Source organism: Mastigoproctus giganteus, chromosome 2 (assembly GCF_048544385.1).
Source record: "Mastigoproctus giganteus isolate SK-2022 chromosome 2, ASM4854438v1, whole genome shotgun sequence".
NCBI lineage: Eukaryota > Metazoa > Arthropoda > Arachnida > Uropygi > Thelyphonidae > Mastigoproctus > Mastigoproctus giganteus.
The window spans coordinates 225,980,571-226,001,999 of NC_143576.1; the positions used below are offsets into that span (position 1 = coordinate 225,980,571).

General features: G+C 35.6%; 1 protein-coding gene across 3 annotated transcripts in view; it reads left to right on the plus strand.

The window, feature by feature from the left end:
- Positions 1 to 21,429, plus strand: part of mon2 (Mon2 homolog, regulator of endosome-to-Golgi trafficking) — a 273,966-nt gene that overhangs the window by 132,330 nt on the left and 120,207 nt on the right. For all 3 annotated transcript variants that reach the window (XR_016548096.1, XM_090389771.1, XM_090389772.1), the window contains 2 exons: positions 5,157 to 5,244; positions 6,567 to 6,668. Coding sequence is in view for 2 of the 3 variants with exons in the window: in XM_090389771.1 (XP_090245897.1) it covers positions 5,157 to 5,244; positions 6,567 to 6,668 (190 nt within the window). In the remaining variant the exon portion in view is untranslated. The remainder of the gene's footprint in view (positions 1 to 5,156; positions 5,245 to 6,566; positions 6,669 to 21,429) is intronic.

A 21,429-nucleotide genomic window follows, 5' to 3' on the forward strand; every position in this document is an offset into this window, starting at 1 on the left:
ACTTTTTTTAAAAATTAATTTTTTTACAAGTTTTTTTTTTTAATTTTTTTTACAAACTGTTAAATTTCTGATTTGATTTTGCAATAATTCACTTGCATATCGCACAATCAGGTCAAAGCAAGTGCAAATTAATATTTAAAAGAATTTAGATACAAAGTTTTCATCTTTTAAATTTAAAGAATTTCATGAAAAAATTCGCTTTACAGAGACAGTCATACCGGAAACCTCACAACTGCGAACCCATACATATTTGGCAAACTCATGAAGGAATGGGTTAATTAAGTTTTCATGGTTTCAAAGTGCTCCTTATTATCTAATAAATATTCTTGGAAGTCAGTGCAGTTCATTACTCTGAGTATTAAAATGGACGTTGACTTGAAATAGGTTGTTGTTGTTGTTGTTGTTATTTGGTTTTTAGGAGCATTAGCAACTAAGGCCATACTGCTCCGGGGATATGCGGTGGTCATTCCCTGGCCTTTCTGCATCCTCCATATTTGGTGATCACGGGCTCGAACCCTGGTCTAATCAAGGAGCGTGTGCTACACACTGATGCTCCTGCCCACCCAGCTACGGAGGTGCCCTTGAAATAGGAAATTGCCCAGTGGATGTTTACAATACACTTTTCATGTAAAGGACACTTGCAGTCAACTGTAAGAACTATTAAGATAAATGAACAGAAAGTTCATTCAAGTGCAGCGGCTATAACTCGAAATTTTCTGTAGAACACAGCACCAAAATCAGTGATCCATTCTGATTAGCCTTTAAATTATTCAAGCCAAGGCCAAGAATTTCTGTAAGCGTATCGTGACAAAACAAGGACCATCATCTACTGAGACTTTTACAAACAGCTGTGGTTTATTTCAATGTTTAAAAGTATTATGCAATTTTTTCATAACCTGACATGATTGATGAGTCAGCAGTTGCAGATTTGGAAGCAGTGTCAACATTTCCAGAAGAATTAAATGCATTGATGATGAATGTTATTTTCCAAATATAGATTTTAATGTTAATGATAGGATTTTTCTGGAAACAGTTGCCAAAATGGAGATGCATCACATGATGAAAGAATTTTCAAAATCCAAGGCTGCAAAAGATTTTCTTACTACAGCTTAGAAGAAATGCCCAGGAATTATCCTATATAAAATAATATCACTCTGTGTCTTTCATTCAGAGATTTCCAATGCCGTTAAGACATATTCAAAAACCAGTATTTCCGGTTAGAGTATATGGAAGCTTAATTGGCAGAAAACTTGTTTATGAAGTAGATGGTGTTCTATGTAATTCCTTTATACAAGATTCATTGTTAGATATATTGTTTTGAAATACCTTTCTGCAAATGTTGAGGTAGTTGCTTTGCCTCCACGTACTATCTTTGATTCAACCCATATATCAGGGCATCATAAATGCTTTTAATACTTATTATATATTATTTGAGATATATGCTCTACCCTCTTGTTGATATAACTGAGTTGTCAAAACATAAATTTAATTTTGGAAAGATTACATTATAGAATAATAAAAAAAATATATTAAAAATGTGTAGGAAGAAATGACATGAATAGTGTTTGGAGGAAATTACATGAATTGATATGATTCAATCCGGCATGAATAGCATTTGTGGGAAACTCTTACTGAAACCTTGAATGGATGCTTTGCACACAAGGATGATATTGTGCCTTCAGTTCAAAAGGACATTTCAAGAAGCAGTATTGTTGAGTTTCTAGAATCTCATGAGGAAGAATTGTTATAATTGTTAAAAGTTAGAAGAGAGGAAAATTTATGATGAAGAACTTGGTGATTGAAGGATTTTAAAAGGTTTGAGAACTTACTACAAATTTCTAGGGAATGATTTTTTATTATTTGACAAAGCCATGGATCAGCTAGCTCATTGTGATCAGATCCTGAATGCAGCTGAGGTGATTAGAATGGCTCAGATTCTTTATAATCATCAGAATCATTCCAATCACCTTAGAACCATTAGTGGCTTAGTCTTAGTGGCTTATATAACAAAAAGCAGTCATTCAGGTATTTGAAATTTGATTCATGTTTCCAAAAAAATATATCCCAATATCTGCTCAAGAAAGCGGTCCAGATTCCAAGAAAGAAACTAATTAAATTTTATAAACAAAAATTTGTGTGTTGGATGTGTAATTTTTTTTTTTTTTTTTTTAAATTAAATTTTTGTTGTGGTAAAAGTATTTTCTTGGTCCCTGTCTTCATTATTATGGATATCTATGTGAAAAAGTGATTTGCCTAACAAGTTTTCAGAAATGAATTCCTTTCACCAAGTATGAACTATGAACTAATTACTGATTTTATCAAAAATCTGATTGCTGTTTTTACTGTTAACTGTACATTTTATAATTTTTTCAAGTAAACTTTTAATTTAGAAATTTAGAAGAAAATTAAGAAATTTTAAAAAATAAATAACTACATTTTAGAAATGGTCTGTATTTTTCAGACTAATGAAAAGCACTGTGAAATGAAGTTCTCTGAGCAGTGCAGATGAGCTGCAAGAGTAGCTCATGGTGTTTTGTCAATGATATACAGGAAGTTTTCTAGCAGGGACAGGGATGTGATTATTCCCTTGTATAAGGCATTGGTCAGGCCACACCTTGAGTACTGTATACAGGTCTGGAGGCCTCATTTCAAGAAGGATGTAGAGCTGCTGGAACGAGTACAGAGAAGGGCAACAAGATTAGTGAATGGAACAAAGGGTTGCTCTTACGAAGAAAGGCTTAAGTTTTGCAAATTACAGAGCCTGGAGACTAGGCATTGGCGAGGTGATCTGATAGAGGTGTATAAGGCTTTGAATGGCTTGAGCATGCTCAATGCCGATGGGATTCTTCCTCTTGCTCAGAATAATCACCTGAGAGGGCATAAATTCAAATTGAGGAAGGACGGATGTCGGATAGATGTGCGGAAATTTGCCTTTAGCCAGCGGGCAGTTGGTTTGTGGAATAGACTCCCATCGCTTGTTGTTGAAGTTGATAGCCTAAACAAATTTAAGGCTCAGCTGGACAGGTATTTCGAACGAACGGAGGGGTGAAATGGGAGTAGTGGTTGTTTTTTTTTTTTTTGGCTGATGCTGAATAAGCTTGCTTTCTTGCATCATATGCCTCTACTAATGCTAATGCTAAATAAAAGAGTGTACTACCTGTTTACAAAGTGGGATACAATTGTGGAGGTCATAAAGTTTAATAACATATAAAGAAATGCTATCAGAGCTATTGATCTATTATTAAGAGTGCCCAATTAAATATTGATGGAAATTCAACATGTGATTCATTTGGATGAGCATTTCAATGCATACTTTTATCAGTTAAAGAATACCTTTTTGGATTCATATATAAACAAGTTTTTTGTAAGATAATACAACATGTATGTAGTGTAATGGAGAGAATATTCAAATTAAACTGCTATGTAATAATTTATTGCCTCTCAAAATATACTGCAAAATTTTAATGTACAGTCAGTCCTCATATAACACGTGTTTACATTACATGAATTCGATCATGCACGATTTATAAATAGGGGAATGATATCATATATAACAAGACCGAATTCGCTTATGCACGATTTGCCTTTGTGTTTACAAGAAATGGCAGTCGAACGCCAAATCACCCAAACTGAAAGCACGATAGGAATGAAGAGAAGATTCTGAAAATGTATTTGTTTTTTATATCAGTGAAGGGGAAACACATTTCACCATAATAACGTAAAATCCCACACAATTCCAGCTATCGGTATTATCAAAAATGCAATTAGATCGAGTTTACTACCAGTTTATAACAGATTCCACTAGCAGAAACGCAACTGGAAATTGTTTTTATTGTTTTATGGTAGTAACCCCCAGAAATGTGCTTTAGTAAAATGTAAGCTAGTGAGGTGTTAATAGTGTCTCTGCCTTTTGGTGTTGTTTATTCAGTTGCTACACTTGTGCAGCTTTGTTTATGTGTATCAAGCGTGCCTCCTCATTTTGTAATTGTGCTTTATTCCCTAAAAATTAGTAAAATACTTAAAAGGTGAAAAAGAAAGCGTCCTGGTGAAGACACTACAGATTCAGAGAGAAAAAGAAAAGAAATATCGATAGACAGAGATGGACTGGGTCAAAAATTCTTACCCGGGAAAATTTGTAGCAGCCTCATACAAGCATCTATGGCCAAAATCACACCGGAGGCCCACCGGGACAAAAGTCTGCCTCTGTCGATAAAGAAAAAATATGAAATTGTGAAACACTTTGAGCAAAATGAAGACCATGTGATATTGCACGTGCTACAGGCCTAAATGAGGCAATGCCGAGAATTAGAAAGAATGCAGAGAAAATAAAATCAACTTTCTTAGAGGAACAACTCAAAGTGTAACAAAATCCATTAGATCAAGACACAAAGAATTGGAAGAGATGGAACGTCCATTTGGATAGAAGATCAAACATAAGAAACAAGTTTGCTTATGATAGAAACAAAAGCATTAGCAATATTTCATTATGTAATAGTAGTAATAAAATACTTAAGTATTTTATTACGGTTATTTATTGTTTGGTAATGATTTGGTTACAAATGTGTGTTCAATCTTGGGTGGTCAGCACCAACCCTATTTTTCCCATAGGGCCTGTTATTTATATATTGCACGATTTTGCATTGCATGAGGGTTTCTAGGAACACAACTATCATGCTATACAAGGACTGACTGTATACTGTAGTGGAATCTATAGTTAGGAATTTCTGTGGTCAATTTGGGAATTTAGTTTTTCAGTCATTTGAGGGAGTATATATTTAATTCATAATGCAGCCCTTTCATAGATTCCGTGCATTCCTAGATATTTAGAGAATGTGTATTTTTGTTTTCTAATTTTTATTTTGTGTTTGTATGTGGAATGAAAGTAATTGTTTTAAGTGACTCAGTCAGCTCCAAAACGTATATGGATATAAGCCTAGAAAACTCTTTAAATGTTAATCTAAAGTTAAGTAAACTAAATTTTACAGTTTCAAATATTAGTTAATTGCAGATGTTATCTAAATTGGTAATCTGTCAGAGGTGTTTAAATTTCTTGTCTTGTTGTTATTATAGGCTGTTCTTTTTTCTCTCCTGTTGTTTAATTGCTTTAGCAATTCTGTTTTTGTATAATGTTATTAATTTTCTAATTTTTTTGTCAGATATCTAGATGATGTAGCTCTACATCATTTAATAGATGCACTCTGTAAACTATCATCAGAATCAATGGATTTAGCTTATACCAACAGAGTAAGTTGTATGGTATTTTAATATTTAGAAATTAAAAATATTGAAGTGTATAGAAATTTGTTTTTAGTATATGTATTCTGTTATATTGGTTGTGTATCTTGAATTCCACAAATTAAAGAATGAAAATGAATTTAAATTAATATAGAAATTATGTTAAAGTATTGAACAGTATGCTCTATATTATTTTATGGAGACAGTTTCAGATATTGTACAGGCTACCATTAAGAAATGGTTAATAGAAATGCTAATAGAAGTTTCATCATGATGTAGTAGAAGTGGCAATATTCGTCAGGTGGAACACAGCAGAAGAAATTATAGGGTAGAGCCCACTTATAGACAGTCAATAAAATTATGTTTCTGCAGAAATCTGTATGTGCAATTCAGAGTACCTTGAAGGATAAGGAGACTGTCCTTCTATATGAAACCGTGGTGAATGGGGGTGTAGAGCTAGTAGAGATGGGTTCATCAGAGGGTTCCCTAACAACCACAAATGTGGCTTTGTGGAATAAAATGTCTGCTGCACAAAAACAAACATTCACAGTTCTTGTCCATTTATTGCTTTTGAAATGGCATATTCAGAGAAGCAGCCTCCCATTATGTTTTGGTTGATGATGAGCTTCTGAAGGCATTTGTATTATTTAATAGAGATCTGGTGGTGTTATAATGAACTGGCTTATAGAAAATGAATATCTTCCCAGTTTATTTTCCTTTGTTTAAACTTATAGTTATTTGATGTTTCTGTTGATGAAAACTACCTCCATAATTTTCTACCACCTCACACATTAACTTCATGGTTTAGTAATGACTTGTGCCTGCTATATTGAAAGGTTTTGGGATTGAACTCATTGATTGGTAGATGACTTTTTATAGGCTTTTCACACACTGCTAAGGTGGTTAATCTTTAAATGAAAGTAATGTTATTTTCCATTTTGGAATCTGTTTAGAACACAACTTTCAGACACAAAGTCTGCTGATATACCATGATCTTTGTGTCAATCTTAATAACTCAAACCAAATTGCCCACTAGACCTTAAACACCAAACCTAAATTTTGTTGGAAAGATGTGTGGAACTAGGACTGAATTAACAGAAAAGTGATCTTTGTTAATTAGCCACTTGTACTAAAAGGAAGAAGGCTAGAGCCATACGTCATATTGCTAATGAATGCTTGATTTACTAGCATAGATTTTTTTCAGCCCATAGCTTTTTGTATTTTATTTGTGATAGTAAATATACAATTTAACCATGTGATAATTATTTCATTTTGTGCCTTTTTTTATGTGTAATTTTGATTTTTACCCTTTCAAATATATGTATATGCAGGAGCCCTCTCTGTTTGCAGTAGCAAAGTTATTGGAAACTGGAAGAGTTAATCTTTTTCGTGTGGAAGTACTCTGGAGACCTGTGACAAATCATCTTCTTGAGGTGTGTTTTAGATATTCATTTAAAAATTTAAATTTTAATATCAGTTGTTTATACTTTTTGCTGAGATTAAAATAACTGAAATAATATATTAGACATTATATATCTACTATTTATGGTATGTATATATATATATATATATATAATAATATAATATATAAAAGATTGTATTAAAGAGTAAAAACAGAAAACATCAGAGAGTTAAATAAACTGGATATGGCAAATGCACCGAAGCGCGCAAAGCAGCAGCAACGGATGCAAATGTAAATATATGTATATTTTAATTAATATGATAAATAAAAGTAAAGATGGCAATTCGAAACTCCGGAAAGCTTAAAAAATTACATGAAAACGTTAAAAGAAAGTTACGATAGCAATTCGAAACTCCGGAAAGCTTAAAAAATTACATGAAAACGTTAAAAGAAAGTTACGATAGCCTACATCAGATAAAGGCGGGAAAAATTTACTAAACACAGAACTCCGAAACGGGGAATAAAATATGAAATATTAATAAATAATGAAATCTGATGTCAGCAAAATAAATATTGATGCTAAATCAGGTATTTCATCGGGGGACTACACCTGACATAGCATCAACGGACTGCGTTTCCATACTTGCCCATAGTTATGCAAGAGAAAATTTATAAATGTAAATAAACAAATATAAAAATGTAAAAAAAAAAAAAAAAAAAAAAACGAAAAGGTATCTCTTACAAAGTATGGACAAGGTAGTCCCTACGCAGTATTATAATGAAAATATAATTAAGAGAAAAGGGTGAATATTATAAAAAGTAGAAGATTAAAAATATTATACCTGAAAATGGCGGCGCGAAACTACATGAGGTCAATACGATAGCTGCAAACAAAACAAATAAAACAGCTACTGACGAAAAAATAGATGACTAGTGACCTCTGTAATCAGTTTTTAAGACAGTATTTTAAATATACAGAATAAGGAGAAATTTAGGTAGATAAGAAGAAATGTGGCGAGAAGTGTACCAGAGAGGACCATATATATATAAAAAAAATAATAATAAATAAATAAATAAATAAAACGGGAGAGGCTGTGGTTTTAAGCTTAGCATCGCGCAAAGCAGCAGATGGCTAAAACTTAAATTAATATAAATAGTGCATTAAAACCAATAGAGATAACAGAATGATAAAAATTGTTTGGACAAACAATTTTTATTCTGTATATTTAAAATACTGTCTTAAAAACTGATTACAGAGGTCACTAGTCATCTATTTTTTCGTCAGTAGCTGTTTTATTTGTTTTGTTTGCAGCTATCGTATTGACCTCATGTAGTTTCGCGCCGCCATTTTCAGGTATAATATTTTTAATCTTCTACTTTTTATAATATTCACCCTTTTCTCTTAATTATATTTTCATTATAATACTGCGTAGGGACTACCTTGTCCATACTTTGTAAGAGATACCTTTTCGTTTTTTTTTTTTTTTTTACATTTTTATATTTGTTTATTTACATTTATAAATTTTCTCTTGCATAACTATGGGCAAGTATGGAAACGCAGTCCGTTGATGCTATGTCAGGTGTAGTCCCCCGATGAAATACCTGATTTAGCATCAATATTTATTTTGCTGACATCAGATTTCATTATTTATTAATATTTCATATTTTATTCCCCGTTTCGGAGTTCTGTGTTTAGTAAATTTTTCCCGCCTTTATCTGATGTAGGCTATCGTAACTTTCTTTTAACGTTTTCATGTAATTTTTTAAGCTTTCCGGAGTTTCGAATTGCTATCGTAACTTTCTTTTAACGTTTTCATGTAATTTTTTAAGCTTTCCGGAGTTTCGAATTGCCATCTTTACTTTTATTTATCATATTAATTAAAATATACATATATATATATATATATATATATATATATATATATAGTGGATATGGCCAAAGGTTACAGCTATAAACGTAAGATAATTAATTTTAATGGTAATACGGTCAGTGAAACTTAACTTAAATGTCACCTTACAGATATCCTTATGATATCCATGTATCATTGGTCAGGTATAACATGCTGATGACAACAGAAACTGATAGCTCGCCAAATGTAGGAGGACACATTGTAAGGGTTAGCCCTCGATAAAGTCCTTTGCAATGTGTCTGATCTATCTTTACTACAATTGGCTCGACATAGTTATTTAGTATTTATCCTTATATATATATGTTTCATTGTTGCATATAACCATTATGTTTCCCTACCAGGTTATCACCATGGACCAGAGACAGCTATGACAGCTATCACAGCACTTAGTTATCACCTGCTCTTTCACTAAACATTCATATATATATATATATATATATATATATATATATATATATAAGCTAAATTAAAATAGGATATTGCCAGTAGCATAGCAAACTAGTAGAGTGAAAATGAACTGATTTTTTAATTTTGGGATTAATTGGATCACATATATATATATATATATATATATATATATATATCCGTATTAGGCAAAGAATTATTTGTAAATTTTAACATTATAGATAACTTAAGGTTTTTAATGAGATCAGCTTTCGGCCCTTATATTATATTATAATACTGCTAAATTACTTGACCTACTTTGGTACTATATTATTACTATTATACTATCTTACATATATTCGAAGTTATCAGCAGTTGACAACAGAAACAGATAGCTACGTTAATTATGGGCCGATATATTGAGAGGGGTTAGCCCTAGATAAAATCCTTTCAATATATCTACTAACCCATAATTAACACATTTTTTATAATTTTGCCTTATTATTTTATAATTTTACTCTATCATATTTCAATTTATGTTACTACCATTACTACTTTTATCCCTTTTTTTGCTTTACATTTTATCTCATTTTGTTTTACTCTCACCTTATATTACATATTGTATTTCTAGGTTTTGCCACAGTGCCGGCGTTGGCCTTTGCACGTTACTTGGGCGTTTTTGATGCACAGGTCTTTTGCAGAATGCACCTTATCTCACTCAACCTGCTACCCCATTGCTAATCTGATATATTTTTACTCTACCATATTCTATCATATCTAGAACATATATATATATATATATATATATATATCTACTATAACCATACAAATAAATTAGAATAAGAGTTAAAATAATGCCAGCAGTATGGCAAGACAAGAGCGAAAATAGTCGAAATTAAACTTAAGAATCAAACCAAACAGGGAGGGAAGAGAGGGATAACAAGAGTAAAAATATTGCAGCAGAAAATCTAAGATAATTTAGAACATCTGATTATACGAATAATAATTCATTAAATTTTGAAAGCCAATTAAAATAGAAATTTAACGGTGCCCCCTCTGACAGGCACCAGGTTCAAATTTCTGTGAAATATCACTAACAGTTCTAGACCACTACAGTAAAATAAAACAAAAATAAACCAAAAATTGACTGATCATTACGCCCCATCTCAACAGAGGACCACAAGGCCAATAATGGTCAGGGAATCGCTGCATTTCGATCGCTAGACAACTCGCCACAAAGGCGAGTCGGTCGAAAGATCAGTCCGCCACCCGATCCCCGGATCGAACCGCCAATGTAGTGGACTTGAATAGCGGTGGTCGTGATGCAGTGAAAATTAAAAATAGAACAGATGCGAGCACTCCAGTGCAAAGCCACACTACTGACAAAAGTAATCTTAACCAGTTTATATAGACGAAAAATAAACTAAACTGTGGATGGTAGCACAAGTGAATTGCTAACGCTGTGCCTGTGCTGCCATCCATAGTTTATTTTTTGTCTATATAAACTGGTTAAGATTACTTTTGTCAGTAGTGTGGCTTTGCACTGGAGTGCTCGCATCTGTTCTATTTTTAATTTTCACTGCATCACGACCACCGCTATTCAAGTTCTCTTGGCGGTTCGATCCGGGGATCGGGTGGCGGACTGATCTTTCGATCGACTCGCCTTTGCGGCGATTTGTCTAGCAATCGAAATGCAACGATTCCCTGACCATTATTGGCCTTGCGGTCCTCTGTTGAGATGGGGCATAATGATCAGTCTATTTTTTGTTTATTTTTGTTTTATTTTACTGTAGTGGTCTAGATCTGTTGGTGATATTTCACATAAATTTGGACCTGGTGCCCATCAGAGGGGGTACCGTTAAATTTCTATTTTAATTGGCTTTCAAAATTTAATGAATTATTATTCTTATAATCAGATGTTCTAAATTATCTTAGATTTTCTGCTGCAATATTTTTACTCTTGTTACCCCTCTCTTCCCTCCCTGTTTGGTTTGATTCTTAAGTTTAATTTTGACTATTTTCGCTCTTGTCTTGTCATACTGCTGGCATTATTTTATTTTTAACTCTCATTCTGATTTATTTGCATGGTTATATTTAAAGCATCATGTAGAGGAATATGCATTTTGCTGCCTCTGATGTTTGTGCTGTACCTTTTTATTTTATTTTTATCATGAAAGATTCAGTTTCCAGCAATTTTAAACGTTATTCAAATATATGTATAAGTATATATATCTACTATTTATTATATATTTACTAGTTATAGTCACTGTTTATTTCTTCTAAATGATTTTTATATTCCATTTATTTCACCCATGAAAAGAATGGAATTCCAACTTCGCATTGCCTTTCATAGTACTAGAATTCTCAGTGCAGATAAATGTAACACATGTAGAGAATTCAGAGGCATTTTTCATTCAGGCATGGTGCAACCAAATATTGAACAAGTTTCAGAACTTCTACACCTATCAGAGCCCTCCAAATTAATGCTTATTCAAAATGATCTTAACTATCTAGTAGATATGCCAAGAGTAATGGCAGCAAGCATGTTCATGTGTACTGTTCACAAGAAATAGATTAAAATGGAATGCTTTAAAATTTTATTCTTAATTCTAATACTGTACTGGAAAACAAGAACTAATATTTTCCTTACAGCATTAAAATAGGTGAAATTGAAGGGAAACCAAAATTCTATGGAAAATTAATTGGGGAATGGGCATGTAACACACATTTTACAGAAACATGGAGCTGTGAAGAATTATTTTATGGCTATACTTTTCCAATCAAAATCACCGAACAAAATAATGTTGCAGGTGGAAAGTGAATATCATACTTAAGGAATATTGAATTTGTTCGCTAAATTCATGCTCACATAATTTTAATATATATATATATATGAAGAGTGAACAAAAAATATTGAAACAAAGCAAATTAAAAATATAAAATGTTGTTTTATTGAGTTTCTGAGGGCTGTTCCTTTTGATGTAATCCTATCTTGTTAAATACATTTGTTGCATCTCTTCACCCATTTTCTAAATACTTCAGAGAAGTCATTTAAGATCTTAAAGATACCCTGAGTGACATTTATTAATCTAGTGTCCACTGGAAAATAGTTACCTTTTAGTGTTCACCCTTCAGCATAGGAAATAGAAAATTGTCACAGGAAGCAAGATTTGAACTATAGGGAGAATAAGAAACTATTTGGATGTTTAACTTATAGTCTTGTGTGAACTCATCCATTGTCATGATGCAGTAGCTGCATCATGATGCAGGCGCCTCCGTAGCCAGGTGGGAAGGAGCAGCAGTGCGTAGCACACGCTTCTTGATTAGACCGGAGTTCGAGCCCATCACCACCAAGCGGAAAGGTCAGGGAATGACCACTGCATATCCTGGAGCAATATGGCCTTAGTTGCTAATGCTCCTAAAAACCAAATAACAACAACAGCATCATGATGCAGTAGCTGGATGGTTTCCCAATCAGGACTTTTCTGGCCACTTTTGGTTCAGTTTCTTTACATCTTCACTGTAACATCGTCCAGACACAGAACAATGTTTTTCACAGTGTGAGCATAAATAATGCCTTTCATATTGAAAAAGGTGGTGATCATACATTTAAATTCAAAAAGCTCTTATGAGGTCAAGAGTAGAATGAATGGCAGAATCCTTGCAGCTGCCAACCAAACATAGAAATGAGAACATGCATATGAACAAAGGTTGGCAGGTTGGTTAATGATAGTAATCAGGGTAAGCTGCTGCAACAAGATCTAAACAAATTAGGCCGATGGGCTGAGAAATGGCTGTTGAAGTTTAACATTGACAAATGAAAGTACTGCAAATGGGTAACAGTAACCACAGAATAACATACAACTGTGTGGTACTACACTCAGGGTAGTGGAAAATGAAAAAGATCTGAGGGTAACTGTGCTGTCAGATATGAACTTCTCTGAGCAGTGCAAAGAGGCTGCTAGGAAAGCTCATGGGGTTTTTTCAGTGATATGCATGAACTTTGCTACCAGGGATAAGGAAGTGATTATCCTCTTGTATAAGGCAGTGGTTAGGCCACATCTTGAGTACTGAATACAGGTCTGTAGGCTTAATTTTAGAAAGGATATAGATCTGCTAGAGCAGGTGCAGGGAAGGGTAATGTGATTGGTGAAGGGAATGAAAGGGTGGTCTTAGCAAGACATGCTCCAATTCTGCAAATTGCAGCATCTTGAGACTAGGCACCTGTGAGGTATTCTGATCTAGGTTTTAAAGGCTTTGATTGGATTGAGCAAGTTCATTGCTGATGGCATTCTCTTCCTCTTGCTCATACCTACACATGCCTCATGCTTACACATGAGGGGAATAAATTCAAATTGATGAAAAGGATGGTTGCAGGATAGATGTCAGGAAGTTTGCCTTCAGCCAGTGGGTGGTGGTTGACTGTTAGAAAGAACTTTTATCTGGTGTTGTGGAAGTGGGCAGTTTGAAAATTTTCAAGGAACTAGACAAATTATTGGATGAAGTAGAGAAGTAATGTGGGAGAGGTTTTTTTTTTTTTTTTTTTTTTTGATTGATGCTTTATAATCTTGCTTCCTTGCATCATATGGCACCAATAATAATAATAATAATAATAATAAAGATCTACAAAGTCAACCTGACTCTGACACACTTCCTAGAAGCAACCGTGGAAAAATGGACTATACTCAAGATGTGGATGAGAGGCGCACTGAGATTACCAAAGTGCGGATACCCTACCAGTGCCCTGGATAGATGCGACCTACAGGCCTGTGACCATGTTGCCAACTGCAGGGCCCCCCACACAGTGATGACCCCATCTCGACCGCATTTATTCCCCACTACCTGAAAGCCAGTCACAACAATTTTCTAGGGTCTTACAGGCTCATGGAATAAAGTGTTTACAACTTTCAGAGAGAAAGTTGCAGTCCCTCGTTTTGAGAGTTAAGTCATCAGTATCCCCTCCCCCACTGCAGAGTGGATTAGTGTACTGTATTTCCTGCCGTGATTGCACTGGCTGCTATGTTGGGGAAACCAGCAGAAGACTCAGTAATCAGATCTCTGAGTACAAGAAAACCATCCATTCAGCAGATGTAGATCATTCAGCAATTGCTGAACACTTCTGGTCTACCCAGCACAACATCGATTCATGCTGCGACGTTGATATTATTAGCCGATCCTGCAACTACCATTGCCATGTCTTGTTGGAATCGTTCCACATCTCGTGTTGTAGCAGTTACTTTAACCGGAACAGAGGATGTCGCATCAACCCCATCACTGAAGCAACCATCCTCCTAGCTGACAAACGTTGGCACTCAGAGCATTTCCAAGTATTACAACTACAACCACAAGCCTCCACTTCAACCAGCTAATTGTTGCAAGCACCAGTAACATGCGATTTTTGCCACACATGACAACTATGGCACGCACATGATATTCTGTATTTTTACAATAATGGTCACATTCACAATTGAAGAAGGACGTCCTCCGTCTGAGAGCTTTTGTGTTTATTACTTTTATTTTTGTTCCTAGTTTATTAAACAAATTTTAACTAACCCATTCATTTAATTCTGTTTTTCCCAGTGACGCAACATTGTTTCTCCAATCATGAATTCTGGGTATGTAGGCCTTTTTTTAACTAAACTCAAGGTCGAGAACATCACGACCAGACCAATACCTATCGGAAGAGGAATCTTCCAGGAAGATGCTCTGAGATCACTATGGTTCTGTCTGCACTCAATTCACTGTCCAACATGTTCAGTAACAGCAAGTACGGGTATACCCTAAAAGAAGGGAGGAATAACTTGTATACTCTCTCTCTCTCTCTCTCTCTCTCTCTCTCTCTCTCTCTCTCTCTCTCTCTCTCTCTCTCTCTCTCTCTCTCACCTGATGTACATGGAAGACAAACTCTATGCCACAACTGAGAATCAACTCCAACATCTACTCTGAACCGAAGGGTTCAGCACTGACATCATTTTGGCCTAGACAAATGCAAAACCCATGGATTGCATCAAGGACATCCAGTCAGATGAAACTACCAGCTACAACCAGTGAAGAGACTGAACCCATGACAGAGGGAGAGACTTACAAATATTTGGGGATGATGCAGGCCCGCCAGTTAAAACACGAGATCAATGGCACGAGATCAATGGCAGGAACGTGATCACAGCTACAAACACTTACGCAGTTCCAATACTATTGTACTCCTTCGGGATCATAGGTTGGACTGTGAGCTGGAGGAGATTATGAGATCGACTAGGATAATGATGGCCAAGAGCCACCACTGCCATCCAAAGATGGCCATCCAGAGACTGATCATAGCCTATAAAGAAGGAGGGAGGGGACTGACTGACCTCATTGGACAAGAGAAGGTAATTAAGAACTTGCACGATTACTTCCAAAAAAATACAGCACCAATCTACCGAGCCATAACGGCACAAAACACTCAACCTCAACAAGGAGACCAAACTGACACAGACAGAAGAAACAAAGACAGAAAGATGAGCAAAGAAGACATTCCTGGCAGACGGTACAGTGACCACCATCAAGACTACATACAGTGGCAGACAAAAAAAACTGCATCACCTTAAAAAAAGTAACATTTGTAGTGAAATGTATAAGATATTGTTTGATTACAGTCATTTTGTTTGTTACAAAGCAAAGGTATTGCACCAGACAGTAATTGAAAGGTATTGCATCAGCCATTTCTATAAATACAGCATTGGAAGGATATACATGCTCATTAGTATTCTGCTTTATGGAGGTGGAAGCATGGCTCCATATGTTCAGTTGACACCAAGAAAAAAAAAGTGTAGCTGTTGCTCTGTCCCAGTAAGGGCTTTCTATGTGCTCTATCTCTGATAAAATAGGCTGCCACCAGCCAACAGTATCATGAGTGCTGAAATTAAAGCATGGAACCAGTGATGTGAAGAGAAGACCTGGATCAGGCTGTAAGAGAGTGACTACACCTTCCCAAGATCGATATTTGAAATGGCTATCCTTCGTAATCGCCATGCTAGTGTTCCTGATCTAAAACTGGACTTTTAGATGGCCTCTGATGTTGAAACAACTTGCAAGTGCAAAGAGGCTTTGAAATGTGGTCTGCATGCCTGTCAGCCCAAGAAGAAGTCTTTGTTGACCCAACAAATGAGGAAGAAGTGACTTGCTTGGGCTAAAACGTATGTTTCGTGGACAAAAGAGCAATGGGACACTGTCATCTTTTCTGATGAACTGAAATTCAACTTGCATGGCTCGGATGGGAAGCGATATGTCAGAAGACAAAAATCGGAGGCATACCATCCTGACTGCATAACCCCGACTGTAGAGTTCCTCACTGGTCAGATGGTCAGAGTGAATTAAGTGAATGCAGAAACATACACTGCTATCTTGGAGGAGTGCCTGAAATCTGTTATTAGGGATCACCATACAGACGTCCAAAACCGCATTTATCAACAGGACTCAGCACCTTGCCACACAGCAAACTTGGTAAGTTTTATGCTATTTAAATTTAATGATGAGTTTGTCTTGTCTCACAAGGCTTAAAACAGATACTTACACCAATGTTTTCCCTCATTTTTCTCCCTTACAGTGCAGTCATACCTCAGAAAATGCTGGCATTACAGTGTTGGACTGGCCCGGCAACAGTGTAGATTTGAACTCTATTGAAAATTGCTGATACATAATATCGTCTAAAATTGCTCAGAAGAAGCCAACAAGTAAAATTCAGCTGCAGGATAGCATTGTAAGGGTGTGGTACTTCAAAATTGGGCAACCATATATCCAGAAGTTGATTAACTCTATGCCAGATCACTGCAAGGCTGTAATTGCAGCTTGAGGAGGAACAACAAAATATTGAGGACTTATTTTGCTGATTTACAGTAAATAATACTATTACGTTAACTTGTTATTTCAGTTTGTACACATAAATGCAATAAAATGTATGTTTGGTTGTCATGATTGCCATTTGCATGATTTCTCATATTTCCATTAATTACGCATTTTAGCCTTTGGGAAGATATTTATGGCAATTAGGTACATCAGGTGGAATATTTTTATTGGATTTCATTCATAGAGATATATACTCCATCTCTTCAAACAGGCCTCTGAGGTTGGGTATGTTCATATTGTAGTTTTAAATGTTTTTCACCAACCTTATGTAGAAATAAAACACAAAGAAAACGAAAACTGGAATCTTGATAACTATGTATTTATAATAAGTTATATTTGTCTGTATTTACAATAAATTATATTTAACTTTACAACTGAAATATATGAAATATACATATAAAATATACATTAAAATATACTGGGTTAAGAACAATAAAATACATTAAAATATACTAAATTAAAATCGATAAAACCAAAGCTTTCGAAGGCTCCTGCCTTCTTCTTCAGCGGTATTTTCTTTGTTCTGCGGTGCGTCTTTAAATACCAGCAGGTTCACGGTACTCATCACGTGTTTCATTCCCACGTGTTCCGTTCTCTTGTGTTACGGAATCGGAAGTGGCTCGAGAGTGGGTCATGTGGAACCGTTCATCCCTTCTGAGGATAGTAGCCTCAAAGAGGGGATGGATCCGCATTCCTCTATCTCTATTAATGTTCACTGTGGAACAGATCCGCAAACTCTCAAGCCACTTCCGGTCCCAGAACTTATTCGCCCGATCGGTGATGATAGCCTCGTCCGGGGAGATGTGGTGCTGCTTCTCCCAAAAATGCTTGGCCATGGCGGACTTACCATAGTCCGCACTTCTTATTGCCTTAGTGTGCTCCCCCAGACGGTCTTTGAGACGGACGAGGCTATCATCACCGATCGGGCGAATAAGTTCTGGAACCGGAAGTGGCTTGTGAGTTTGCGGATCTGTTCCACAGTGAACATTAATAGAGATAGAGGAATGCGGATCCATCCCCTCTTTGAGGCTACTATCCTCAGAAGGGATGAACGGTTCCACATGACCCACTCTCGAGCAACTTCCGATTCCGTAACACAAGAGAACGGAACACGTGGGAATGAAACACGTGATGAGTACCGTGAACCTGCTGGTATTTAAAGACGCACCGCAGAACAAAGAAAATACCGCTGAAGAAGAAGGCAGGAGCCTTCGAAAGCTTTGGTTTTATCGATTTTAATTTAGTATATTTTAATGTATTTTATTGTTCTTAACCCAGTATATTTTAATGTATATTTTATATGTATATTTCATATATTTTAGTTGTAAAGTTAAATATAATTTATTGTAAATACAGACAAATATAACTTATTATAAATACATAGTTATCAAGATTCCAGTTTTCGTTTTCTTTGTGTTTTATTTCTACATAAGGTTGGTGAAAAACATTTAAAACTACAAAATATACTCCATCTAACAAATGCATTTCAAACATTTCTGCAACTCACAATGCAGCACAAAACACATTATTTGCAAAGTTCACAAGTGATGCAGTTTTTTTTTTTTTGTCCCAATGTAGATAAGGTGGCTTCCAACGCTGGGCTCACAAATGGAAGGCTCTTCTCCGAGACCAAGGATTCATGTTCACCATCCAAGGCCAGATAATCAACACTAGGAACTACAGGAAATACATCACTAAGGATCCTGGAATAACTGATGTCACATGTTGTCAATGTGATCTATTCTCAGGAACAATCTAATACATCACCACAGGAAGCAAGGTGATCACCCGGTGGATTACACTCACAGACATGACCAGGTACCAGGATAATACATGAGAAGAGAGTGCAAAAATACCAGCTGATCAAAGAAAGTTTACCATATCACAAATACAAGCCTCAGGACATATTAGAGACCTCTGTTTACGGACTAACTGTACTGGGACCATGCATAATGATGGACAAGGACTTCACAACAGACCAGACATAACCCTCATCAACAAGAAGGAAATGGCTACCTACCTGATTGACATAGCGGTGCCCAGCAACAGCAACCTCCAGAAAACATACGAGAAAAGGATCAGGAAATACTCAAACCTAAGACAGGAAGTTAAAGATATGTGGCATATGGAACAAGTAATGATCATCCCGATCATCTTATCAACCACCAGCATGGTGTGAATGAGCCTCCATAAGAACCTAGCAACAATAGGCCTCCCAGGAAACACTTACATAGAAATCCAGAAAGCTGTAATCCTGAACACCTGTAGGATAGTAAGAGAGTTTCTTGACTAACAATAATAATAGTAATTGAAAACAACCAACTACCCCATGCACTTAATACCAGTACTTGTAATGGGGCAGAAAAAAATCCTGTAAAGAAGAAAGGATTTTTTTAATAAGGATAACAAAAAAGAAGCCAAGGTTGTATGTCTCCTCCAGCAGCCAGCTTAGAATTTAATAGTCACATTTTACATGCATCTATGGCTGATCTGTTCCTCTTATTCAGGGATTGTATAATTTCAAAAGGAAAGAATACCATGCTTGCCAGATTTGTCACCATAAAACTTTTTTTTTTATGAGGTTGTCAAAAACAATGCCTACAACAATAAACCACACATCTGAAAGAACTGAAAAGCAACGTATCCAACGTTACTCTCGACATGTTACAGGCAGTGTTTTTGAACATGCTTTGTCATGCTCACTTATCTTGTGATCACAATGGTGATCATTTTCAACATCACCTTTTGTGTGATGTTGAAATTGGCAAATTCACTGATATCAGAAAATAAAGAATAATTCTTTAAATCAAAATTATTTGGATTTTCATAAGTACTCATTTAAAATGATCACTTTGTACATTGTTACTTATTCTCAGTAGACAGCATCATAAACAACTCATGAAATTGTTTCAGAAATTGTCTTCTCATCATTGGGTGATTAGGAGCCCTGTGTCTAAGAGCAAGGAACCCAGCTGTGACTTATTTACACAATATGAGAGCTGCCAGAGGCATAGAAGCTTTTAATACAAATAGACTTTAGATCTGTAATTAGCATTAGAGAGGCATACAATGCAAGAAAGCAAGCTTATGCAGCATCAGCCAAAAAAAAAAAAAAAAAAAAAAACCCTCCCATTTCATCCCTCCATTCGTTCTAAATGCCTGTCCACCTTATCCTTAAATTTATTTAGGCTATTAGCTTCCACAACAAAAGATGGAAGCCTGTTCCATCAATCAACTATCTGCTGGCTAAAGGCAAATTTCTTCACATCTATTCTACAATTATCTTTCCTCAATTTGAAACTATGCCCCCTCAGGTTCTTCTGAGCAAGACGAAGAATCCCATCAGCATTCAGGTGGTATGTAGTTACAAAGAGTTATAGAGCTACTAATGGGGTTATGAACACTTTTTTCAAGAAAAGGGTGAACAGAAAGTGGACATGGAAGAGTCCAAATGGATTAACAACTAATGAAATCGACTTCATCCTCACTAACAGAAGATATATTGTGAATGATGTTACCGTCCTGAATAAGGTAAATGTTGGAAGTGATCACAGAATGGTAAGATGTACACTTGATATAGATGTAGGAAAGGAAAAAACTGGCTCGAGTAAATAATACAAAGTTCTTTAAAATAACAGAGGAGGAGAAAAAGCAGTATGTACTGGAACTTAAGAACAAGTTTGAGCTTCTGCAGACTGCTCAGGACCAAGATATCGACGAGGAATATTACAACTTTCTGAAAGTGATAAAGCCCAAGAAACCTATAGGGAAACAGAAATCCAAAGAAGAAAAAATTAGTCAAGAAACAACAAAAGACGACAAATGAAGAGCAAGAAAAACACTGACAGGGAAAAAATTGAGTATACTGAGTTATGCAAAGCCATTAGAAAGAGACTCAGAGAGGACATAAGAAGATTTAACACAAGAAAAGTAGAACAAGCATTAAGGGAAAACAAAGGATTTAAATCAGCAGCCATGAGCAGTAATACAGAAAGACAAATGATACTGAAACTGATGAATAGCGATGGTGTACTTATAAACAGCAGAGAAGGCATAATTCAAATAGCAGAAGACTACTATAGAGAATTATACAAGGAGCGAGGGAATGATACCAGCAGTGGGGAACATGGATTGCAAAGTAACAACACATACGACATACCCGATATTCTTCCTGATGAGGTAGAACATGCATTGAAGAAAATGAAGAATCGGAAAGCCCCGGGGGAAGATGAAGTTACTGTAGAGTTGTTAAAATTGGGAGGAAGAGACATAACACAAAAACTGGCAAGGCTCTTCACAAAGTGCATTAGAAAAGGTGTGATGCCTAAGCAGTGGAATAATGCAATCATAGTTTTGCTGCATAAGAAAGGAGATAAATCAGAAATTGGAAATTATAGACCAATTAGCTTGTTATCCCATATCTACAAGTTGTTCACAAGGGTCATTACTAACAGATTAGAAAGAATGCTTGATGAGAATCAACCGAAAGAGCAAGCTGGCTTTAGGACAGGATTCTCAACTATGGATCACCTTCATGTAATATCACAGCTAATGGAGAAAGCAAATGAATATAAAACACCATTATGCCTGGCATTTGTGGATTATGAAAAGGCA